Source organism: Rattus rattus, chromosome 8 (genome assembly GCF_011064425.1).
Source record: "Rattus rattus isolate New Zealand chromosome 8, Rrattus_CSIRO_v1, whole genome shotgun sequence".
NCBI classification, from domain to species: Eukaryota; Metazoa; Chordata; class Mammalia; order Rodentia; family Muridae; genus Rattus; species Rattus rattus.
In genome coordinates this window covers 38,942,871-38,967,601 of record NC_046161.1, presented here as the reverse complement: position 1 = coordinate 38,967,601, position 24,731 = coordinate 38,942,871, and the positions used below count along the sequence as shown (strand labels likewise).

The following is a 24,731-nucleotide window of genomic DNA, read 5'->3' as shown; positions in this document are numbered from 1 at the left end:
GTATTTTTAATCAATTCTTATTTTTTCTTTCTTTTTTTCGGAGCTGGGGACCGAACCCAGGGCTTGCTAGGCAAGTGCTCTACCACTGAGCTAAATCCCCAACCCCTTTAATCAATTCTTTACCCAGAATCACACTCCAATGCAGGTCACTCTCCAATTATGATGGAAGATATTTTTTATACTTAATCGCTGTAGGGACTCATTCCCAGACAAAGCAATAGTCATGATGTCATGGAACCGATAAATGGATTGTTTTTAATAAATGAAGACTGGCAATAAAACTGTCCATTCAATTCCAAATATTAGTTATAAAGTAGAACCATTGATAACTTTCATGTTTAGAAACTCCTTCTCTTACTATTCAAAAAATGTTTTTAATCATGCTAATAAATGTTTTTGGAAATGAAAAAAAAAAGAAAGACCTCACTGTTGGCTCTGAAGAGTCACTTCTGTAGCAAGCAGATGCCATATTCCTGGGAAGCAGAAAGGAGTAATTAGCTCTGACTGCAGAAGCTGGAGGTTTCTCACAGGAGGAGACGCTAGTTCTGAGTGTTTTCCAGGTCTGTAAAACAGTTCATTCATTTCCACAGGTATCCTAACATAGCCCTGCTCAGCGGGATCGGCTTATGTTCCAAGGAAGCCTAGGTATAGGCTAGGGAAGAGCAGAGGTGGGATGGGAAAACATGGACTACAGCTGTGCATGAGCTATGTCCAGATGTAAACGTAATTCTCGGGAGGTTTCTACACCCCCCAAATAGTTGCAGGGCACTCCCATGGCCACTCTAGTCCAGTTTTAGCTCCCAAGTAAATGACACAGAGACCTGGTGTTTTTTGTTTGTTTGTTTGTTTGTTTTGTTTGTTTTTTGTTTGTTTGTTTTTGTTTTTGGTTCTTTTTTTCGGAGCTGGGGACCGAACCCAGGGCCTTGCGCTTCCTAGGCAAGCGCTCTACCACTGAGCTAAATCCCCAACCCCGAGACCTGGCGTTTTTATTAGCAAGCTGCTGGTACTATGCTTGACAGGTTATCCTAACCCTGTAAGACTGCCTGTTTTCCAGCCACATGTTCCTTTACCCTCTATCTGAGTCTTACCCAGTTCGCTCGGCTCCACGTGTGTCCCCATAGCGGCTCTCTCATGGTGACCTCATGGCAAATCCTCCTGGTCCCTCCACACCTTTCCTTCCTCTCCTTTTCTTCTTCTTCCCCAACCCCGTCTCCTCTCTCTTTAGGATCCTTCCCTAGGCTCAGATGTCTGTCTCCTCTGTCTTCTCCCACCCAGCCATAAACTGATCAGCTCTTTATTAACCAATCAGAGATGATGGAAAACAATTTTTACACATCATCGAAACTAGAGAAGCTTGACCATGCCATACACCAAGTGCAACTAGATCTCTGGGCATAGAAATCAGCATCGGAATACACAATGCACAAAAAGATACATAATGGGGTTGGGGATTTAGCTCAGTGGTAGAGCGCTTGCCTAGTAAGCGCAAGGCCCTGGGTTCGGTCTTCAGCTCCGAAGAGGGGAAAAAAAAAGATACATAATGACAATTATCTCTATTCAGGAAAGAAGCGGCAAAAAAACCAAGAAGGAGACAGGCTTTATATACAGTTTGAAGGGCAGGGCGCTCTCCAGGGTAGTTTCTGATTGGTGGGATTCTATGGTCTGATGTTGGGCAAACTCCTGGATTGGTGGAATTCTGTGACTTGTTCTAGGGGCAAACTCAGTGATTGGTCGGATTCTGTGCACTGATTTTTAAGGGCAAGCTCAGGGATTGGCGGGATTCTGTGGCCTGATTTTTAGGGCAAGCTCAGGGATTGGCGGGATTCTGTGGCCTGATTTTTAGGGCAAGCTCAGGGATTGGCGGGATTCTGTGGCCTGATTTTTAGGGCAAGCTCAGGGATTGGCGGGATTCTGTGGCCTGATTTTTAGGGCAAACTGGGAGATTGGTAGGGTTTTGTGGCTTAATCTAGGAATATTTTCCTCTCAGGTGGGGCTTGGCCACTGGCATCTTGAAGTGTTGGAAACCTGGCTTAGTCGTGAAAAGGAAGATGGTGGATTCGGTTTTTACACAAACCAAGTTCAGTTGGAAGATGACTATTTGGTAGAGGAGACTGGCGGAAAAATACTATCAAATAAGCTAAATTGAAGAGTCCTAGGCTGTTCACAGGAATTGGAGCAGACTGCTTTGAGCAGCATTGGAACAAATGAGGAAATACGTATCTGGTCTGACATGGGTGGCGTATAACATATTCTTGTAAGGGCGATAGAACACGATTCACCGTAAGCACTCAAGTGTTCAGAATTAGATTTCCCAGGCAATGCTGGGAGAAGTGAAGTGACTTAGAATATTCTTTTTTCTTTTTTTTTAAATATTTATTTAACGTATATGAGTATACTGTTGCTGTCTTCAGACACACCAGAAGAGGGCATCAGATTTCATTACAGATGTTTGTGAGCTACCATGTGGCTGCTGGGATTTTAACTCAGGACCTCTAGGAACAGCCGTTAGTGCTCTTAACCACTGAGCCATCTCTCCAACCGAGAGAATATGTTTTTTTGCGGAGCACCTTTGAAGATTAAGAGTATCGCAGTCACTTAGACCAAGTGCTCCCCACCAGGTCTCGGGGAAGCTGGAGGGGCTGACTACCTTCTTAACACACCTCTGCAGCTTTCCTCAGAGGTTCTCATTTCTTCAGAGTAGATTCTTCCCCACGTGTAAAATGTCAATAATGCCACACCACAAAGCGTAGACGTGAGGATTCAGTGAGGCCATTAACACAAAGCTCGGAGACACCGTGTGCGCCCTGAAATTACCAGATCTGATTTGTTACGCTAAGTTGGGTCTTTGTCAACGCCTAAAAGTGCGGTCTGAGATCCTATCTGGCGTGGTCCGGGTCTCGCTCTTTCACAGCCGGTTCTCAGGGGGTGCGTGGGAGGCGGGGAGGGAGTGAATAGTCCGCGCAGCCGCAGAACGTATTGCAATATCCGCCTACTGCCTCTAGAGGCACCCGGAGCTCCCAAGTTCGCCCCGCCCCGTCCGGCTCGGAAGGTCAGGGGTTAGTGGGTGGTGACAAGCCGCTTCTGGTGGCGGTGTTCGCCGGTCCTGGGTCTATGGCGCCACCCCAGCGATGTCCTCTGTGTCGGCAAACTTTCTTCTGTGGTCGCGGGCACGTTTACAGCCACAAGCACCAGCGGCAGTTGAAGGGGGCTCTGGAGCGGTTTCTACCGCAGGTGCGAACCCGGGACTGGGGAGGCCAGGAATGTGGGCTGTAGTTTCAGGGTCCTAGCTGGCTTCTCTCCTGCAGGTGGAGGCCGCCCGCAGGGCCGTCCGCGCCGCCCAGGTGGAGTGCTATGTCCCGGAGCACGACCGGTGCTGTTGGTGCCCGTGTTGTGGCTGCGAAGTGCGAAAACACCTGAGCCATGGAAACCTGACAGTGCTACACGGGGGTCTGCTGGAACATCTGGCCAGGTGACAGCTGGGTAACACCCACCTCTCCTGTACACACACTGAGTTGTACTTGTGACTTATTTGGGGTATGGATTGAATTACCTGGCCAACCGTGGAGCTTGGTGGGTCCAGCCCTACAATGGCCCCAGTGGTGTAGGTGGTCTTGCAAGAAAAGCCAGCTTGCCCTCCTCCCACTACCATGCACTTGATTGGAAGAAGGGAGTCCCAAGAGGTCTTGAAGAAGTTGGTAATAAATAATACTCCTCTCTCTGCCTTGTCCACAGAAGCAACCCAGTGGCCAATCTACATTACCTACCTAGTGCTCTGACACTCAGTACTGTGTTACTTTCTTAATGACCAGCTACTATTATTCTTCCTTTTCATTCTCAGCCCAGAACATAAGAAAGCCACCAACAAATTCTGGTGGGAGAACAAGGCCCATGCCCAGGTGAAAGAGAAGTTTCTGATCTCCCCCCAGGATTATGCACGGTAAGTCACCAGTTATAAAAGGCGATGTAGTTGGGGATTTAGCTCAGTGGTAGAGCGCTTGCCTACCAAGCGCAAGGCCCTGGGTTCGGTCCCCAGCTCCAAAAAAAAAAAAAAAAAAAAAAAAAAAAAAAAAAGGCGATGTATCCAGGCCTTGTCAGGTGCAAATGCTTCATTTAATTAGGAAGTTCTGAGAGCGTGTGATGGCTCACATCTGTAATTCCAGGACCAGGGAGGCTGAGAATGGATCCTTGAGAGGCCAAAGCCAGCCGTGGCTACAGATCCTTATCTCAAAACAGGCACTAATTAGGGAAATTCAACTTAAGTGTGTTGGTGACCATTTATAGTGCTAGTGCCCAGCTGAATCAGGTCAAGGTCCAGGCCGGCCCACGCTGTAGGATTCAAATCACGAAAAATAAGTAAATGTATTGCAAAGTCCAGCAGGGATTTCATCTCATCCACTGCTGTCTCGTGTTTTCATGGCACTTTTTAATAGTATGCCCAACTTCTGTATTGAACACAACACCGAAGGCGTGATGGCTGTGGTGCCTTAGGCCTCTAGTCCCAGTTGTCTAGAGGGCTGATACAAGAGGATTGCTAGCCTCAGAGGTCAAAAGAGGGCATTTGGTCCCCCAGAACTGGAGTCACAGAATGTTGTGCGTTGCCATAAGGATGCTTACATCTAGGTCTTTAAAGAGCAGTGCTCCTAACCTCTGAGCCATTTTCTCCAGCCTCCTTCATAGGATTTTTGATTAGTGAATGAAGATTTATAAAAGCTTACTATTGAGAGTAATGAATTACTGGTTTGTTTGTTTGTTTGATTGTTTTGTTTTGTTTTCTTTTGAGGCAGGGTCTTTCTATGTAGTCCTGGCTTTCTATGTTGACTGGCCTTGAACGCACAGAGATCTGCCTGCCTCTGCCTCCTGAGTGCTGGGACTAAAGTCATGTAGCACATGACTTCACATTTGACTCCCCCTTTTAAGTAAGGGGGGAAAAAAAGCAAGGTGTTAAAAAAAAGTGTACAGGGGTTGGGGATTTAGCTCAGTGGTAGAGCGCTTGCCTAGGAAGCGCAAGGCCCTGGGTTCGATCCCCAGCTCGAAAAAAGAACCAAAAAAAAAAAAAAAAAAAAAAAAAAAAAAAAGTGTACAGGGGTTGGGGATTTAGCTCAGTGGTAGAGCACTTGCCTAGAAAGCGCAAGGCCCTGGGTCGGTCCCCAGCTCCGGGAAAAAAAAAAAAAAGTGTACAAATGCTCTGTGCCAAGACAGGATTGTCTGGCCTTGAGACGGGACCTCATTTATAATCCATGCCAGCCTCAATCTCCAGATCTTCTGCCTCCGCTCTTAGCGGTGGTATTAGTTAAGACCATGTGTAGGAATGTTTTGCCTGAAATGTATGTATGTATACCATGAGCATGTAGTGCCTGCAGAGGCCAGAAGAGGATGGCACATGCCCTAGAACTGGAGTTACAGTTGTGAGCCACCATTTGGTGCTAAAAACCAAAACCAGGTCCTCTTCGAGAATATCAAGTGTTCTTAACTTCTGAGCCGTCTCTCCAGCCCTTATTTTTTATCTCTAATAATTGGGGTATTGCGGGTGAATTCAAGTGTCCTGGGAGACCAGAGTTGATAGCTTCCTGGGGCTGGGGTTACAGGCAGTTATGAACACCCCCACATATGTGTTGGAAACTGACGTTGGTTGTATGCAAGGGCAGTTTGTGCTCGTAGTTTCTGAGCCTTCTCTCCAAGCCAATAGTGGTATTTTTTTTTCTAAGATTGATTATTTTGTGTATTTATGTTTGTGTCCATGTCTGTGTTGGTATGTGCATGGGAGTGCTACTGTATAAGGAGGCTGAAGCGTCAAACCCCTCTGGAGATGGCGTTAGAGGTTGTTGTCAAGCTGTTCAACATGGATGCTGAAAAGTGACCTTGAGTCCACTGGAAGAATAGGATGTGCTTTTCTTTTTTTTTTTTTTTTTTTTTTTAAGATTTATTCAGTTATTATATATAAGTACACTGTAGCTGTCTTCAGATACACCAGAAGAGGGCATCAGATCTCTTTACAGATGGTTGTGAGCCACCATGTGGTTGCTGGGAATTGAACTCAGGACCTCTGGAAGAGCAGTCAGTGCTCTTAACTGCTGAGCCATCTCTCCAGCCTCACGCTTTTTCTTTTCTTTTTCTTTTTTTTTTTTTTTTTTTTTTTCAGAGCTGGGGACAGAACCCAGGGCCTTGCGCTTGCTAGGCAAGTGCTCTACCATTGAGCTAAATCCCCAACCCTGTGCTTTTCTTTTTTTTTTGGTTCTTTTTTTCGGAGCTGGGGACCGAACCCAGGGCCTTGCGCTTGCTAGGCAAGCGCTCTAACCACTGAGCTAAATCCCCAACCCCTGCTTTTCTTTTTAAATGAATGATTTCTATGTGTATGGTTTTTTAACAGTGTGTGTGTGTGTGTGTGTGTGTGTGTGTGTGTGTGTGTGTGTGTGTACACGTAGGTGCATGCTATGTGTGTGTTTGGTGTTTGGTGCCCTCTAAAATTAGAAGGCATTAGATTCCCCTGAACTAGAGTTATAGTCTCCATGAGACACGGTATAGGTGCTGGAATCCATCCTAAGTTCTCTAGAAAAGCAGCCAGTGCTCATAACCACTGAGATCTCTCTTCAGCCCTACTTTTTAAGTATTATAGTATGAAACGAATACAAATATGTTGTTGGGGACCAGAGTTTTCACTGTGGCAGAAGGAATATACACATAAGGAATGAATGGAGGGATTTAAGTAGGAAAATATCCTATAGTTTAAGTATAGGGGTTAAGTGGTCAAGAGTAGCATTGGTAGCTGGTAAATCCTTAATCCCAGCATTTGGGAGGCAGAGGCAAGCAGATCTGAGTTGGAGGTCAGCCTGATCTACAAAGTGAGTTCCAGGACAGCTAGGGCTTTGTTACATAGAGAAACCTGTTTCAAAAAAAAAAAGGCATTGGTAACAAGGTAAGACTTGGCACTTTACCAGCAGTGTAATATTCCTGTCAGAAACTGTTAAACCTGGCATGGTGACACATTAAGAGACCTTACTACTGTTGTAGAAGACTTGAGTTCAGTTCCCGGTACCCACTAATTGTTCAGCTCACAGTCACCCATAACTCCAGCTCCAAGTGATCCAACACCCTCTTCTGCTCTCCAAGGTAACTGGAAATGTGTGTGGTATACAGACATGTATGCAGGCAAGATAACCATTAAAAAAATCTGTAAGAAGAAAGTAAATTAAGAATAGTGGAGCTGTCTGACAGTATTATGTCTCCAGGTGAAAGGCAAGGTGCACATATTACCAATTTTATTTCTGCAAGTTGAAAATTCTCAAAATTATCTGAGCTGAGCATGGTGACTCATTCTTATAATCTCAGCACCCAGTGGCTGAGGAGTTCTATGCTGGCCTAAGCTGTACAATCAGACTAGCTCGCACCCTCACTCCTCCCTCCCATTAAAAACTATCTAGTAGTGTTCTTTACAACTGGTAGGGCTGGAGTACTAAGCTGATTTATCCCTTTTCAGTGTTTTTATAATTCTTATATTTTTAGGTTTAAGAAATCGATGGTGAAGGGCTTGGACTCCTATGAGGAAAGGGAGGATGAGGTGATTAAAGAGGTAGGAGGAAAGGCCTCCGAAAGACCTTGCCCCATAACCCTGAACCCATCTAAGCATTCTCTCTCCCACAGATGGCAGCTCAGATCCGTGAGGTAGAACAGAGTCGGCAGGAAGTGGTCCGATCTGTCTTAGAGGTTGGTTTCCCTCGGAGGACCCAGAGCAGTATCCAAATCCGCTGGTGCCTGGCTTCCCCCATCCAGCATTTCAAGTCAGCTCTTCTCAGAGAACCAATGGGGTCCACTGGGGGCAGGCCCAGAGATGTGGGCAGGGCTGGGAGTTGGCAAAATGGGCAGTACCTTCCATAAGATACTGAAGTCTGGAGTGTGGGCCATGGCCTGGGCAGGCTCTTAAGCACTTTAGACACATTTATTTTTCCTGAATCAAACTCAGCCTCAGGCAGAGACAGATCCAGAAGAGGGTTCTTCGGCACCTGAAAGTTGGAAAGCTGCCAATGGGTAAGTCCTCAGGGAGCCTCTGGAGTTGGATGCTGGGAAATGGGAACCAATCTGATCCTTGCCATCCCCAGTGCTCAAGGACTTCATCTGCCAGCCTGGCTCCCCTGTCTTTCAGCCATGGAGCCTCCAGCTCACAGCAGGTATCACACTTGGACTTGCAACCTGTTGCAGAGCTTGATTGGATGGAGACAGGACCGCACCTAACATTCATTGGGCATCAGGTACAAGAACAAGCAAACCAGAAGAGGGTCACCAAGCTCTCATGTCCCACAACAGACCTATTTTGGCTTTTCTACCTATTCTAGCCATCTCCATCCTGTTGGTCTGCCCTTACTGAGCCCTTCCTTTTTTTTTTTTTTTTGTCTTTTTTTTTTTTTCCCCCGACGGTGGGACCGAACCCAGGGCCTTGACCTTGCTAGGCAAGTGCTCTACCACTGAGCTAAATCCCCAACCCCTACTGAATTCTTTAGAAGTACTGAAGTAGCATTGTCACCCCCTAAAGTTTGCTGACAACCACTTATGCGTGCTTTATCTTGTGGGTTCCTTAGATCTGACCTTATTCCACATCCCCATTTTTACCACAGGATACACCCGGAGTTGGTAACATTCACTCAGGTAAGTTTCTGAGCAGTGTTTCTGGGTCTACAAAATGGTCTTTTCGTTTCTGCTGAGACAGTTTATGTAGCCATGGCTGTCTATGCCTGAGAGCTGGGATTGAAGTAGGCATAACATGCCCAGCTATTTTGAACACGGTCCTTATTATTCACACTGACCTTGAGTTCTTGAAACAACTTAAAGTGTTTAAAGACATGGATATCTAACCAGTTTGCTGGGTTTTTTCCCCCTTTTGGTTTTCTGAGAGGGGTTTATTCCTGTGTAGCCCTGGCCATCCTGAGAGTCACTCTGTAGACCATGCTGGCCTAGATCTCAGAGATCCACCCACCTCTGCCTGGGATTAAGTGTGTCCTGTCACCACCCAGCTGTTGATTTCTTTTTAAATAACTTTAATGTCTACTTTATTCAAGCACATTGTCAAACTATTAATCAATTTGAGAAACTTACCACAGGTTACCAAAATACTAACTACATATACCAACTGCTTGGAAGTTATGCAAGGTGGAAATTACTGTGTGCTGGGGAGTATAATATACCACCCTTTTAATAAAGAGTTCGGCATATGCTTACAAATATCCCTTCTGAATGAAGCTATACCATAAGTACTCTAATGGAGAACAGTGATGCTTCAATCATTCAGGGCTTTCATTGAAGCTTATATTGTCAGCATTTTTTCTTTAAAACAAAGCACTGGGGAGGTAGAGGCAGTTGAATTTCTGAATTTGAGACCAGCCTGGTCTATAGAGTGAGTCCAGGACAGCCAGGGCTACAGAGAAACCATCTCAAAAGTCAGCAGACCTGTGATGGCAGCACCCATTTTGCAGCTCTGACATCTCCAACTCCAGTCCCAGGAGATGCACTGTCTGCTCGTGACTCAGTAGGAACCAGGCACACAGACGGCACATACAGACACATAGGCAAACATTTTAGTATGTATACAAAAATGGAAGGCACCAGAAAGTATGGCTTCAGCTGCCTCTGGGCTACCTACTGCCAAGCTTCAGAATCCCCGGGTTTTTTAAATTTGTACTTCACGTGCATTTGTAGTTTTGCCTGCACATGTCCAATAGAGTATCACACCCTATGGAGCTGGAGTTACAGTTGTAAACTTGCAATGTGAATCCTGGGAATTAAACTGTGGCCCCTCAGCCCAAGCCATTTTATTTTTTTTCAAAGCCAACATTTTTTTTGGAGCTGGGGACCGAACCCAGGACCTTGTGTTTGCTAGGCAAGCGCTCTACCGCTGAGCTAAATCCCCAATCCCAAGCCATTTTATTTTTAAGCACACCTAACTGGAAGGTGTTGAGCAGTATTGTGGAGCTTAAAGGGCTTTACTTTGTTCTAGGTGCCACACCTCCATGGATGATCCAAGAAGAGGAGCACAGTTCTGGAAGCCTGCCAATAGGACCCTCCTATGAAGAATTTCTTAAAGAAAGTAAGCAAGCTACCTCAAGCAACACATGTTCAGGTCTTCACATAAGCTACTTAGTCATCTTTAAAGAAAGCTACTTAAATTCAAAAATATTTTCTATTTGCAGAGGAAAAGCAAAAACTGAAGAAACTCCCTCCAGATAGAGTTGGGGCCAACTTTGATCACAGTTCTAACACCAGTGCAGGCTGGCTGCCCTCTTTTGGCAGAGTCTGGAATAATGGACGCCGCTGGCAGTCCAGGTATGCATAAGTGTAACCAGCAACCTCCCTAAAGATTTACCATTAATCTTGCTAAGTCTTCATTTCTTTTCAGGCATCAATTCAAAACTGAAGCTGCAGCAAGAAGCAAGCAGCCACATAAAGGGAAAAGCTGAAGGTTCCCAGTCTTAGTCTGTTCCAATCTCATGGCTAACAAACCCATTCCAGCCAGCTATTATTCCTAAGACCAAATCCTCTCCAGCTGCCTGAGGAAACAGATGCACCCATTCATTTGATTCAATAAAGTTTTATTTTCCCAAATGTACAGCTGATTGAATCTGTAAAACAAACAAGAAAACGAAGTCATAAACCAAGCATCTTATAAAGGGAAAATATACTACTTCAACAACCAAGAAACCTTTGGTTCCCACCTGTTTATGCATCTTCACCAGCAGCTGGGGCATCTCCACCCTTTGTGTTTCTGGTGTAAATTACTTGGGCTCTGTGCTTTGAAACCAACTTGATAAGTCCTAAGGAGAAAAGGCACAGTTTTAAAATTCAATGTATTCGAAGGTTTTTGTCTGAATACATGTGCACACGTGCATCTATCTGGTCTGGGACTGGTATTCGAGAGGGTTTGGAGCCATCTCTCCAGCTCCAAGGATGTCAGACTTCTTTATATGGCTTTCCTACTTCTCCAAACAGAATTCCTGAATTCTTAAGGTGCCAGGTCATATTCTGTATTCCCAGCTGATCTGGGATTTGGTGCTGATCCCTTTGGTCATGCTGGGTTTGCAAATGTGTACACTTTACCCCAACACTTAGAGTCCAACCTGGTCTATAGAGAAACTGGGACAGGTGAACCAACAAGTGAGCCATCAATGTAACTGCTTTTAGGATTTCCTATGAATTTAGTATTTGAGTGTAGGAAGAGTCGACTACCAGGGCTCAGTTTACTCTCCCGCCCTGTTGCGGCAGTATCTCATGTAGCCGTACAACAGCATACTAAGCTAGCTGGCCTGAGAGCTCCTGGCTAAGTCTCCTGTCTTGCCACAGAACTGTTCCAGTTACGGGAGTAACTGCATGAGGCTCTGCAGGACATGAACTGGCCCTCAACTTATCTTCTAGATCATTAGTACAGATTTAATGGACCATCAAATCCATGTTGGAAGGAGTTTACTTTATACCTGTCACCCAACTAAAACCACAACACCTAGACCTCATCTGTGTAGACCTTGCTATATGTTGTCAGCACATGTACTTGGGTTCGGTCCCCAGCTCCGAAAAAAAAAAAGAAAAAAGAAAAAAAAAAAAAAAAAAAAAACATCAGAGGCAGAAAGATAATTTGCCTAGACATTTTGGAAATGGTTATTTCAAAATAACGGCACAGTGGTACTTGCCTTTAATCCCAGTAACTGATCAGGAATTCAAGGCCAACCATAAGGTGACTTAAAGAGAGGGAGGTGGTGGGCACATTTATTCCCAGCCCGAGTTGAGGCCAGCCTGGTCTACAAGGGGAGTTCCATTACAGGGCTACACAAAAGAAACAGGGTTCTACCTCAAAAAAGCAATTTTCTCTAATTTCAAATTATGCATTCACTTGAAGGATGCCTCAACGAACTATATAGGACTCTATGGTATAAGTGACGGAAATCTCAATTTTCACATCTAAAAACTTTGCAATGCAAGTCAATCTATCCTTCAAAAGCTTTCCCCAGTAATACTACTAACGAGACAACCCACTTGTAAAAACACACTGCGCATCTTTTACCTTTACTAAGTAGCTCCTGAAGGGCTGCCCTGGCCAAAGAGCCTCGAATCTTCAGTCTCTCGGAGACCACAGCTGGAGTAATAAGCTTATAGTTGGGAACTTCCTTACAAAGTTTGTCGTAAGTAGCTTTGTCAAACAGGACGAGATTGTTCAGCTTGTCCCGAACTTTGCCTTTGGACCACTTCTGCTCATCAAAACATGAGAGAACCAGTCAGAACTATCCTTTTTCTCCCAAATATCAAGCATCTAAGAAACCCATCACTACCACCTCAGGTAAATTAAAAACTCCATGGCTTTAGTGAATCGGTTCTCAACTTTGGAGTCGCTATCAGATATCCTGAAGATCAGACACTTACATTACGATTCTTAACAATAGCAAAACTAGCTATGAAGCAATAGCAACAAAAATAATTTTACGGCTGGTGGTCACAACAAGGGCAACTATATAAAAAGGGTCGCAGCATTAGGGAGAAAAACTGTATTTTAGAATTCAGTATTTGGGGGAAAAAAATTACAGCACGAGTTTACGAAAGGTCCCGCAGAACCTATTACAAATAGCTATTCCCTACCTTCTTTTTGGCCTTGCCACCAGATTTATTTACTGGGTCCTTGTCTTTTTTGGCCGACTTTCCGGCATCCTTCTTCTTCTTGTCGTCTTTGGGCGGCTAGGGGAAGAAAGCAGGAGTGTAGGCTAGTCAGAAGGTGGTCCCACGCGCTTCGATCGCAGTCCTTCACCCACCCAAGGCGGCACCGCCAGAGCACATGGACACAATGGCCGCGGCCGCCCTAAGAGGCAGGCCCACAGTCACGCAGCGCTCTTTGTAGGGTCGCCTCCAACTCCTCCCAGCACCACTCGGCGCTCTCAACCCCACTGCTCAACACTCGCGGTCCTTACCATGGCGAAACTCAGAGAGTAGTGTGGACCACTGCAGCCACACTAAGATGTCGGAAAAAAAGGAAGCCGGATGGTCCAACAATCCCAGAAAGCGCTGCTTCCAGAAAGTACTTCCGGGGCAAGGGGTGGGGCCACGGCTTGGCTAATCTCCGCCTTACTCTCTTGTGAGAGACGGAAATGGGGAGTGGCTTCCAACCTGTATGGCTGGTCGTAAAATTGCTGGACTTTGTTGTGGGTCACTCGACAGCAACTAATCCTCTTGTCACTGAGAAATACAGTAGTCCAGTTCCGTTTATCGGAACTACGGGGTCTTGGTTTGCGCTTGCGCTTCAGGACCGAGCCCGCAGGGGCGGGAGCGTAGAGGCGGGGCTATGACACCAGTTCCGGTGCTGGAAGGGGCCGGGCTGTAGTACCCTATCCGTAGCGCAGTAATGGCGATTTTTAGCGTGTACGTGGTGAACAAAGCCGGCGGCCTGATTTACCAGTGGGACAGCTACTCGCCACGGGCTGAAGCTGAGAAAACTTTCAGTTACCCACTGGACCTACTGCTGAAACTGCACGACGAACGAGTGCTGGTCGCTTTCGGCCAGCGAGACGGCATCCGGGGTGGGCTGGGCTTGAGGGCGGGGCCGGCGCTGCGGAAGTGTGCTGGTGGGCAGGTGCAGGATGGGAGTGGGAGTAAAAGGAGGGGTTAGGGTGCAAGGTGGGAGTGGGAGTTAAGAGGAGGGGCGGGGAGTGGACGGGGCATCTCTGATCCTTAGCCACTCTTCTGTAGTGGGCCATGCAGTATTGGCCATCAATGGCATGGATGTAAATGGCAAGTACACGGCGGACGGGAAAGAAGTGCTGGAGTATCTGGGTAACTCTGCAAATTACCCGGTTTCCATTCGATTTGGCCGGCCCCGCCTTACCTCCAATGAGAAGCTTATGCTGGCCTCTATGTTCCACTCGTAAGTGTCCCCTAGCCCTTTTAAACATTTCCTCCCCAGACTAGTGCATCTATCTCTAAGCTGGCTAAAGCGTTTTTGTGTGTACTGACAATCACTCTGTACCTCTTAAGTGGCTGAGCTCTCCTTATGAAGAAATGTCAGATATACCCAGGTTTGAGGTAGTTTGTTTTTTGCCTAGTCAGCTGCTTGTCCTCTTAGACCTAGTTTCTTCATCTTTAATATAAGGTAATTGAATTTTTAAAAAAATTTTTTGAGGGGTTGGGGATTTAGCTCAGTGGTAGAGTGCTCGCTTGGGTTCAGTCCCCAGCTCCGAAAAAAAGAAAAGAAAAAAAATTTTTTTTTTGAGACAAAGTTTACCAATGTAGCCTTAGCTGTCTTGGAACTTACTCTGGAGTCTAGGCTAGCCTCAAACTCAGAGATCCCCCTATCTCTGCCTTTCAAGCTCTCAGTTTAAAGGCATCCACCACCAGGTAGATAATTAAGTGGACATTAAAAGTCTTCCTGTGACTACCTGTGGGGTAAGGTGTGTTGACATAGGAATAGCCATGAACTAAGAAGGTGTGCACATATTCCCTAGCACGTTGGCTCAGATTTAGTATAAAATGTTTTGGTTTGGGGCTTAAGAGATGGTTCTCTTGCAGAGAACAGCATCCACATGGTAGCTAGCTCACAATCGTAACTCCTGTTCGAAAGGAACTCGATGGCTTCTTCTGGCTTCCACAGTCACCAGGCACTCATACAAAACACTCATACACTTCCATACGCTCATTTTTACTTTTTCTTATTGCCACACAAAGCAGCCTACAGAAGAGACTAGACATGGAGTGACTTCCCTGGACCAGGTGACTAAGTGAGATGGCAAATAACATAAATAAAGATTAAATAAATCTTAGGGAAATGTTTCATAGCAAAATGTAATAATATATGATGTGTACAGAAGGCATATGAACCTAAAAGAAATTTTGACACTTCTGCTAGGCAGTTCACAGTATTTCTCCTGACTATCCCCGGCTGTAAAGTGAATTCTTCCCAAGATTGGGTACTTGAGTGGAAAGGTTTGAGGACATCCCCTCATGTCACGTTACATGGTATATTCCCAACTTTACTCTTTTGCATGCAGGCTCTTTGCTATTGGTTCCCAGCTATCTCCGGAACAGGGCAGTTCAGGCATTGAGATGCTGGAAACAGACACGTTCAAACTGCACTGCTTCCAAACACTGACAGGTATGTGCCTGCAGAGGTCACAGGGACAGATGGACCAAGGGATTGGCCAGAAAAACTTTGGTAAACAACAGGGATGGTGTCAGGTCTTCCAGGCACACGTGTACAAACATACCCATTTGTTTGGTGAATCCAAAGCCACTCTTTAGTCCAAGACCGACTTTGTTTCTGTCAGCCAACCCTGGTTATCCTAGGCTTGGATACAATTCAGATTGGTAGGCTTCACACATTTTAGAAGGTGTGTATTCTAAATAAAATTTGAAAGCCAAGTAGACATGGCCTTTGGATCCTACTTATCATTGCTTCACTCCTTGGTGTAGATACTGAATGGGCAGTTTGACTTCAGTTATCCAGTTTCTGCGGAGGAACTGCAGGTCTGAAAATAGCAGCGATCTTGAGTCTGGTCACTCAGTCACTTAGTGAGAGTGAAGTCACCCCATCTCTAGCCACCTTTGTTCCCTGCTTTATGTGTCGGTAAAGACAAAATAAAAATGGGCTTATGATAGTAGTTTATAATATTGAAAGGGCTGCAAAAATACAGAATGCTATTTGATGCGTTCTCTGTCTTTGGGTAACCATTCCTGGCTTTCTTTTCTCCAGGGATCAAGTTTGTGGTCCTGGCAGATCCTAGGCAAGCTGGAATAGATTCTCTTCTCCGAAAAATTTATGAAATTTACTCAGACTTTGCCCTCAAGAATCCATTCTACTCCTTGGAAATGCCTATCAGGTAGGTAGCCCCATTCCCGAGACACTGCCAAAGCTTTGTGCTGTCTCCCAAGTCATTTAAAATGTGACCAAGTTTTGCTTTGAGGTAAAGACAATAGTAACCAGCTCTGTTAAACTTGAGAACACAGGGTTTCCTTAGGCTTCATGTCCTTCAAATAGCTTCTACCAATTCTGCCTGGACCCTTTGTGGTGGAAGTTCCATACCTCACAATTTCTTGTCTTCTGGGTCTGGCCTAGATGTGAGCTATTTGACCAAAACCTGAAGCTAGCTCTCGAGGTGGCGGAGAAGGCTGGCACTTTTGGACCTGGGTCATAGGATGAACTTGGAATGGACCCCTAGGTTCTGAGACATGCTCCAGGGCTTTGCTGTTTCTACTCCAGTGAGGATTCCTGCAGCGGCCTTGCTAATATACTTGAAAATGGTAGAACACTGAGCCTGGAGATGGGGACAGATCCTGGCTCGAATGCTGTGTCCTCTGCCCCTCTGTATATATCACAGTCCTATGTCCTACTCTGTACAGGTTTATTTATGGAGGAAGCTAGCTTAGCAATGCTGTAATAAACATTCCTTTGTTCTAGTGTTTTCTGTCCTAACTGATTATTTGGGAAAAAGGCAGGGGAGGCGAGGCAGAACTGGTAAGGGCATTCTGTGAATGTAAAGTACTGTCTTCTAGTAGGAAACAAGAGGAATTGATGTTCACCAAACAAACTAGCAGAATAGTTTGACTCTTGAGCCTTAGAGTCATTTCCAGAGCTGCTGGTTTTCTGGGAGCTTGAGGTGGTTGTAGTGGAAGATGGAACACTTACTAGCACTTAAAATCAAGCTAAGTTGGTTGGGGATTTAGCTAAAAGAAAAAAAAAATCAAGCTAAGTTTTACCTCAGTATGCACTCTGACCCTACGATATAATTCTATATTCTCTCTCTCTCTCTCTCTCTCTCTCTCTCTCTCTCTCTCTCTCTCTCTCTCTCTCTCTCTTTTTTTTTTTTTTCCTTGAGCTGGGGACCCGAACCCAGGGCCTTGCACTTGCTAGGCAAGTGCTCTACCACTGAGCTAAATCCCCAACCTCTAATTCTATTCTCTTATACACAGAATTTAGCAAATTATAAAATACTTGTGCTTCAAAGTTCTCGAGCCAGTTACTGAGAGCCTAAGCTTGGGCCCATGCTTTCAGGTACCCTTCCATAAAGTTATTTAAGCTACCTGCAACCTAGAAGTGTGCGGTGTTAGCTGAATGCTGAGCTTGTACTTAAAAGGTTCCATTTAGGGGTTGGGGATTTAGCTCAGTGGTAGAGCACTTGCCTAGCAAGCGCAAGGCCCTGGGTTCGGTCCCCAGCTCCGGAAAAAAAAAAAAAGGTTCCATTTATATGTCTGCTCTCTCACTCCAGAGAAAAGTCTTCCTTTTGAGGGTGGAAAGGACAGATACTGGTAAGAATACTTTCGCGAGAAAAGCTTTGTCTAGTTTATGTCTCCCTCTGAAAGGATGAGCCACTGACTGTTTAGTATCAAATCTAGTTTTATTAGTCTATACAAGACAGTTTGCCCTCTACATTCCTCCCTTTTGTCCCAGGGTACTGATGAGAGTGGTGGCCTCCTCTCCTCCCTTAAGGACTGAGGTATTGGCAACAGTGTTGACCCCTAACAAGAAGCCTTGGGGTACAGCAGAAACCACAGGCCATTAATATTCTGCAGCTGCAGAGATAGGACCACCTCACTAGGAGATGGGGACTCAGGAGAGGAAGAGGGGTATAGGAGACACCCTGAATTTAGGAGTTGTCTGTCTGCTAGAAGGTAGAAACAGAAGCCAATGGAGCCTAAAACCAAACATCATCATTTAAATAGAGCATAGGACCTCATTAGCCACTGGTAACTTGCAGCACCACGGAGGTCCAGAGAGACAGTGTAGACACAGATATGTAAAGGCTCTGTGCTAGCCAGAGCAGCCTCTCTCCCTCTCTGTGTCCTGCCAATGAGGTTGCAGTTGGGGATGCTCTATAGTGAGTGCTCTTTTCACTCTGTCTTCTTGGATACTCGGCCCATCTTGGTGCGGATATTTCGAAGCAAGAAGAAGACAACTGTGCTGGCTATACAGATCACTTCTGCCACCCAGAAGGCTGTGCTCCAGCTATAGTGCTTGGCGATGGTACTGAAGGGTAACCCAGCCAGAAATCCACCCACTGTTGGGGAGAAGGAGAAGACACTGAGCCACATGTGAGGATTAAGCAGGAAGGCAATTCTGTCTCTAATCGGCCTAAGCAAGGCAGCGAAGGACTTACCATTGGCCATGAGCCCCACAATAGCATGAGAGGTACCACACAAGTTGGGAGGTGCACTCTCATTAGCTATGACTCCAAACAAGGCAATGGGACCATAAGAAGAGAAACCAAACACGGCTCCCAACACCAGGATCCAGATCTGCAAGAGGAGCAAGAGAGTGCCTATTGAGGAAAGAGTGCCTAGCCCTCAGGAGCAAACTAGACAAGGCATGGTCAGGAGCCATCCTCACCCCACAGTGAATGAGCCAGCCCCAAAGGCCTAGGTGGACAGGGACAGTGGAGATAGTGTCATCATCCCTCAGAGTCCCTCAGCATCTTGGATGCTGTCTATTTCAGACTTTGCACAAACTGGGCTGATTAGGGGCAAGACGGGTGAAACAAAAGTGAGACAGACCAGGAGGAAAACCAGAGATATCTTTAAGGCACCTCGTACTCCGTAAAGCCTGTGAGCTCAGCCAGAGGATGGAGAGCAGGAGTCCAGAAAGCTTCCTAGAGAGCAGAGGAAAGAGAAGAAAACCAGGCCCAGAGTGGAGAGGCACACAAAGCACCAAAGAGAGGAAATAAGGTGCACACAGAACTGCAAAAGGAGGAGGAGCTGGCCCAGGGGAGAGTGTCTTACTTTCCTGTGCCTTGCAGCCAGCCAGGCTCTCTATTTACCTTGGGCGAGTCGCTGGTCACCGTTACCCGGAAGAGGAACATGGATGCTGCCATGCCAGCCATCATGAGCAGCAACAGGCTGTGGCGAGGGTTCCCATACACAGACAGCCCTGCCTATGGATACAGTACCAGCCAGATCAGGTCCTCCAAGCAGGGCAACACACCCCCACCCCTGGACTCTGACACAGCAGGGCTATTGCTGACAGGTCTTTGGCAATATGTCACAGTTCTTGGCCCCAGACAGCTCTGGGAGGCCCTGGGAGCTGCTCCGTGTTCTGAGGCCAAATTCCACAACATCCCTTCCTCCACCTTGGGGCAGGCATGGGACACGTGCTAGGAAGCTGTACCTAATGCACTGCCACCCCTAGTTTCCTTGGGGCAGAGAAGCCTGTTGACTAGGAAGAGAGATTCTGGGTCTCTTTCCACGTCTCTAAGCAGATAAGAGAAACCTGGAATTGTTCCCATCTCACCCAATGTCTACCTTCTATTCCAACCAGCTCATCTGCCAGGACTCCCATCTCCACTGGCTGGCCCAGCCATGTGAGGAAGCCTCAAAGGGCCTCTCTTCATAGTTCCTCCTGACCACTCACCTTTGCCATAGCCCTGTCTGACAGGTAGCCAGCTGCAATGCTGCCTACAAGGCCTCCAACCTCTAGGGCACTGATGTAGGAACTACCTGCATAGGGGATTGTGGGAAAGGGAAAGGAGTGAAAAGATACTTTCACATTGAAGTTATCCCAAGATACAGACCCACCTCCAAGGATGCACCACCTTAAGGAGGAAGTGGAGAAAGGGCAGGGATATCCCATCTCCTGCACCGGCTCCTGGGTTGTACAGGATTTGTCTCTGTCTAAACACTCATCTTACCCACGAGGGCGGACTGCCCTCTCTCCTGGATAAGGAAGAACTGGCCCCAGTCTGTACAGCAAGTCTTTACTCCAAAGACCACGAGGTAGCCAGTGGAGAGCACCCAGAGATAGGGGGACAGCAGCAGGTCCTGTAGGGTGCTCTCCTCCTTTGACGAGCCTGGAGGTGGGAAGAGGTCAGCTAGGAATTGGGCTCTGCTCCTGCTGGGCTCCCCCCACTGCACCACCACCACCATCATTAACCCGCTGCCAGGACAGAGGCTATGAGCAACCAGGATTGATGTGGAGTATCCCATCGAACCCCTGCTTCCTTCTTCCCTACCTTGATGCAAATGAAAGAAAGTGAGGACTGGTGCAGCTGGAAGAAGGCACCCAAACTGCTTAAACTTAGGGGCCTACCCAGAATAGAGAGGTCTGTGCTGTCAGAGAAGGCCCAAGATGGATGACGTGCTGCCTCTGACTTTAAGGATAGAATTTTTACTCCCCCATCCAATCTCCATTGCCCTTCCTTTGCCTGCATCCATTGGCAAGCACAGGGCAAGGCAAAGGATAGCCCTAACAAAATCGTGCCGAGCCAAGGGTAAATGGAGATGCTCTGGGAGCCAGCTTGGTAGAGGCTTACCCTTTTTGCCCTTGGAGGGGGCAGGGTCCAGATTTCGGAGTCCAACATCAGCAGGTTCGTTGTGGATGAGCAGCAGACAGAAGAAGGAGACAACCACACACAGTGCCCCAGACAGGGCCAGGGTGCTGCGCCAGCTGTAGCTCTGAGCAAGGATTGTCGCCAAGATAGGTCCCAAGCTTCCAGCCAGGTTCATGCTGGTTGACAACACAGCCCACCAAGTGCCAAACTGGGATGGCTCAAACCACTGTGAGGCAGAAGGGAACAGAATAGGTGCCTGGCTTGGAGGCCACATAGAGGGAGCAGCTCGAGTGTGGCAGACCTAGAGACTCACATTACAGGGATGAGGGAAAGAGTGCTTCTACTTGGCAGAGCCAATTCCCTCATCTGCCACCCGATCCCACCACCCTCAGGCTCCTAAAATATCCTGACAGCAGCAGGAACTGGCAGGGAACGCCTAAGGAACCCACTGTGGGTTAGGGGTGGAAGGTTTGTGTAAAAAGCGGTGCTCCCAATTCTTGCTGGGTACCCTGCACCACTTCAGGCATGCTTGTCAGATGCACTCACCTTCCTCAGGATCTTCCCACAGGGGGGCCAGCCTAGCCCCTGTGCCAGACCATTAAGAAACCAGAGAGCAGCAAAGGCCGTTACTGTAGAGCTCCACGAGAAGACTACGTTGACCAGACCAACCAGGAGCAGCCCAGAGGAGAAGAGCCAACGGGCACTCATCTGATCGGACAGCACCCCGCTCACAAACTTGCTGATGGCGTAGGCTGCCGACTGGCTGCTTGTGATGAGCCCTGCAGCGAAGGGGAGCAGGGAGCAGGACACCTGAGGGGTTAGGGACAGGGCAGAGGCACAGGAGGGGTGGAGGAAGGTAAGGGGTCAGGTGTATACAGGTGCTCGGCAGGGTGAAACAGGTTCCTTCCAGGAGGACCCGTGCTGCAGACTTGACACTCTCCTGCCTGCTGAGCCGTGCATCATAGGCCCAGGCTGACTCAGGACTTCTCAACCTCTTGGATTTCTATCTTTCTCCCTGGAATCTGCAGTTCCCTCCTCACTCTGAATGCCCATAGAAACCCTCAGGCAGTTCTGCTGCCCAACCATGTGTGGGTATGGAGTGAAGGGCCCTAGAGTCAAAGATCTTATTCCTCCTGGTGGGGAGCACGGCAGGACACATCAAATCACGGTGCTACTTCCTCAGTGTTCACTGTAACCTGCAGGTGCAGCATGCACCCACCCACGGGTGTGAAAATCTTGCTGCCCCCTCCCAGTAGTGCACGTGTGGGTCCCAGGCACATGCACCTGATAAACACTGGCCTCAGTCCTTCACCCACACCCATGCACATGGGGCTCAGCCTTTGCACCTGGTACATGCTTGAAACCCACCGTGCTTGGACAAACCAGACTCCAAACAGTGTATCCCACAGCCCACCACCCCACCCTTCCAAGGCTTACCCAAATCGTCCTTGTCCAGAGCGATCTCATCCACCAAGGAGGGCATGACAAAAGAGAAGGTTTTGCGGTTGAAGTAGTAAAGGCTGTAGCCTCCGAACATGGCTGCGAATATGACAGTTCGGTAATAGCCATAGCCTTGGGCCGCCATGGTAGAAAAAGCCGGCCCTGCTGGCCCACTCACGGTGCTTCTGACCACACTCTTCACTGCTCCTGCTTGCAGCTCCCTCTCCAGTGCCCGGATCTGCTGAGCTGTGTTTTTCTGCGCTCTCTCCTCCACCCAGGCTCTTTATAGCTGCCTTCTGGACAATCATTAAGCCTGGGGCAGCAACCTAGGAACCCAGTGTCCTGAGGGAGACAAGAAAACAGGAGATTAGTGAGAGCCAGACTGGGGGAGGAGAGGGTCCCAAAGGGAGGCACCCTATCCCCAGGATTGCTTGCCTTTCCCTCCTTTTCTAAGTCTTCCTGCCTGTGAAACCAGCTGTGATTAACGGCTCAGCCTAATTACTTTTGTCTGCACGAGCCCAGGGGAGGCTGGGGTAGGATGAGCAGAGCTGAGCTCTCGATAGAGCCCTACTCCCTGAGTCAATGAACTTTCTAATTCTCTCAGGTTCACTGAAGGTAACGGGCATCATGAAAGGCACTAGATTGATTTCTACCCCCAGTCTCAGTCAGTCAGCCACATACCTTAAAAACAACCCCATACCCACGTCTGAGCCTTCTAGAGCTTACTGCTCACAATGCTTAGCACACAATGGAGTATTCTTCCCTAATTGGTATCCCCTTCTTCGGGGGATACATTCCATGACCCCCTCATGGTGGTAGTGAACAGGGCACACACTTTCCTTATATACACAGTGATAAATCTTAAACATATAAATTAGGCCTGGTAAGGAATTAATAAAACACAGTAAGGCACCATGGCAAAAGTTCCTTAAAGTCTATTGTTTATTTCAGTAATTTCCCACTCCCTTTTCTCACTGAAGCTGGCCTCAGTCACTGAAATGTGCAAAGCACAACAGTAAATAAGAAGCTAGCTAACTGCAGTAGTTGCAGAATTAAACGGAGAAAAGCCCCTCAGTTCACCCCGCAGCGACACACAGAAAGTGCGCTAAGGGCTTAGGTCTGGATGAGAGCCCCTTGGAACTGCCTCTCGGTCCCTATTACCCTGCGGCATCAGTAGGGCGTCCGTATTGCAGGGGTGTGAGCCCCTGAGCCCGCCACCGCAGCTTTCTGCTCGTCTGAGCAGCCGCTGGAGCAGAAGGCGTAGGCGCGAGGGAGCCGCACGTAGCCTCGAGAGGCCCCTCGCTCTGGCAGCCTAGGCTCTGCCAGTCAGGATGGTCAGGCGGCGCCGCTCCGCACCTGCCAAGCACCCGGTGTCCTCAAGCTACCCGGGACACCCGACTCCAGGTTGGGAACTGCAGGTCCTGGGGACAGGAGCAGGAGAGCTACGGAGACTGAGCGCTGCAGCCACGAGGGCGCGGCATCTACAAGACGGCCGTCCTGGGGCAGTGGAACTGTCGCCATCCCGGAAGGGCAGTCATCGGGACAGCCTCCGGCGTAGTCGGAAGTCAGGGGAGTCCCAAGGTCCCAGACTTGCCCTCTAGTCCCGCCCTCACTGACGCCCCTCCCTCGCACGCCACCCCTACCTGGACAGAGGCGGTAACCCCACTAGGATGGGGCGGGACTCGAGTAAGGCTGGTGCGCACGCAGAGTTGGCGGACTGCTGTTCACCCTGTGATGGAGACGTCATCCTGACTGTCAAGCAGCTTCCAGTGTAAGGAGGACAGTGTCGCTTATAGGCTGAGCATCACATGACCCATTACGTTCCCTCTACTAGTTTCTACAGCGTGCCTCCTGTAAAGGCGCGGATTCAGAAAACTAAAGAAATATTCCCTGCTTGTAGAGGCATGGCGTTTTCTCTAGGAAATAAATTCAGCGTAATTTGGAGTTTTAACTCGTGGTCAGATTAGTGGGAACAGAGACAAAACAATATAGTCTCAGTATTTAAAATTCAGAATTCCGACGAAACCTCAAGTTCTTTTAAAATCTTTTTTTTTCTTTTTTTTTTTTTTTTTCAGAGCTGGGGACTGAACCCAGGGCCTTGCGCTTGCTAGGCAAGTGCTCTACCACTGAGCTAAATCCCCAACCCCTAAAATCTTTTTTAATGGTCATGTGTGTATGTGTTGGGGCGCGTGTGTTACCATGTGTCAGAGGACAGCCGGGAATACTTCCTTTGGGACCCTTCTTTCACTGATTAGGCTAGGCAACACACCTCTGACCATTTTTTCCCACATAGGTGCTAGGGCTGAAATGTAGTAGGTCTGCTCGAGCACTTTGCCAACTGAACCATCCCCCCAACCTCATCTTTTTTGACAGGGTTTCGTAGCCTTACCTGTTCTGGAACTAACTTTGTTGACCAGGCTGGCCTTGAACTCAGAGATTTGACTGCCTCTGCCTCACATCCCAAGTGTTGGGATTAAAGGCACGTCCCACCATGCCCGGTTCCAACCTCACATTCTAATCCTTGAGCTACTACTTTGTGGAAATAAGGTTATATAGCCCAGGTGGGTTTAGAAGCAGGAGGGTGATCCTCCTGCCTCTACCTCCAAGTGCCTAGGTTTACAGACATGCTTATAAACTGACTTGGATCCACCATAGTCTAACAGTGGCTTTGGACAACTATTCACTGTCAGTGCCAATTTCAGATGCTTTAAAGGCTCCACAGATGATTTCTGAGAGATAAGAAAAGTTACACCTGACCTTGACCAAGTGACCCAGAACCCCAGTCTGGATTCTGCTCCTCAGAAGATAAGGCAAGGGAGCTCACAAATTCAGTGTCTGCCTGAGCTACAGAGCCAGTTCAAGATAAGAATGCATACTCTTGACAGGCAAAATCCTGTCAAAGAAAAAATAGTGCATCAATTTTTTTTTTCTTTTTTTTGGAGCTGGGGACCGAACCTAGAGCCTTGCGCTTGCTAGGCAAGTGCTCTACCACTGAGCTAAATCTCCAACCCCTCAATTTTTTAA

The 24,731-nt window shown here is 47.6% G+C and overlaps 4 protein-coding genes across 11 annotated transcripts; 2 read left to right on the top strand and 2 right to left on the bottom strand.

The window, feature by feature from the left end:
• Window positions 1-3,056: 3,056 nt before the first annotated feature.
• Window positions 3,057-10,587, top strand: Ccdc84 (coiled-coil domain containing 84). Of its 2 annotated transcripts, none has more exons than XM_032909319.1 (11): window positions 3,057-3,231; window positions 3,306-3,469; window positions 3,839-3,937; window positions 7,501-7,567; window positions 7,639-7,701; window positions 7,958-8,022; window positions 8,138-8,243; window positions 8,607-8,637; window positions 9,983-10,072; window positions 10,176-10,308; window positions 10,382-10,587. In XM_032909319.1, exons 1-11 carry the CDS (start codon window positions 3,112-3,114, stop codon window positions 10,440-10,442), a joined length of 999 nt encoding a protein of 332 aa, XP_032765210.1. In that variant the 5' UTR covers window positions 3,057-3,111; the 3' UTR covers window positions 10,443-10,587. The 2 variants fall into 2 exon arrangements, with proteins under 2 accessions (XP_032765210.1, XP_032765209.1); XM_032909318.1 differs by having other exon boundaries at window positions 8,117-8,243.
• On the bottom strand, window positions 10,101-13,062 carry Rps25 (ribosomal protein S25). Its single transcript, XM_032909323.1, has 5 exons — window positions 12,933-13,062; window positions 12,607-12,702; window positions 12,038-12,221; window positions 10,698-10,796; window positions 10,101-10,604 (listed from the first exon to the last, which is right to left on the bottom strand). The coding sequence occupies exons 1-4, from the start codon at window positions 12,933-12,935 to the stop codon at window positions 10,702-10,704; spliced, it is 378 nt and encodes a 125-aa protein (XP_032765214.1). The 5' UTR covers window positions 12,936-13,062; the 3' UTR covers window positions 10,101-10,604; window positions 10,698-10,701.
• Window positions 13,063-13,181: 119 nt separating this feature from the next.
• On the top strand, window positions 13,182-16,412 carry Trappc4 (trafficking protein particle complex 4). 3 transcript variants are annotated; one of them, XM_032909320.1, is made up of 5 exons: window positions 13,182-13,538; window positions 13,708-13,882; window positions 15,003-15,106; window positions 15,704-15,830; window positions 16,067-16,412. In XM_032909320.1, exons 1-5 carry the CDS (start codon window positions 13,364-13,366, stop codon window positions 16,143-16,145), a joined length of 660 nt encoding a protein of 219 aa, XP_032765211.1. In that variant the 5' UTR covers window positions 13,182-13,363; the 3' UTR covers window positions 16,146-16,412. The 3 variants fall into 3 exon arrangements, with proteins under 3 accessions (XP_032765211.1, XP_032765212.1, XP_032765213.1); XM_032909321.1 differs by lacking the exon at window positions 15,003-15,106 and having other exon boundaries at window positions 13,318-13,538; XM_032909322.1 differs by lacking the exons at window positions 13,182-13,538; window positions 15,003-15,106 and adding an exon at window positions 13,568-13,591.
• A 914-nt stretch (window positions 16,413-17,326) lies between these two features.
• Window positions 17,327-23,454, bottom strand: Slc37a4 (solute carrier family 37 member 4). Of its 5 annotated transcripts, XM_032909317.1 has the most exons (10): window positions 23,064-23,289; window positions 21,705-22,049; window positions 20,814-21,046; window positions 20,250-20,493; window positions 19,629-19,787; window positions 19,352-19,437; window positions 18,762-18,875; window positions 18,531-18,593; window positions 18,105-18,243; window positions 17,327-18,005 (listed from the first exon to the last, which is right to left on the bottom strand). In XM_032909317.1, exons 2-10 carry the CDS (start codon window positions 21,850-21,852, stop codon window positions 17,839-17,841), a joined length of 1,353 nt encoding a protein of 450 aa, XP_032765208.1. In that variant the 5' UTR covers window positions 21,853-22,049; window positions 23,064-23,289; the 3' UTR covers window positions 17,327-17,838. The 5 variants fall into 5 exon arrangements, with proteins under 5 accessions (XP_032765208.1, XP_032765204.1, XP_032765203.1 ...); XM_032909313.1 differs by lacking the exons at window positions 18,531-18,593; window positions 23,064-23,289 and adding an exon at window positions 23,351-23,454; XM_032909312.1 differs by lacking the exon at window positions 18,531-18,593 and having other exon boundaries at window positions 23,064-23,288.
• Window positions 23,455-24,731: the final 1,277 nt, after the last annotated feature.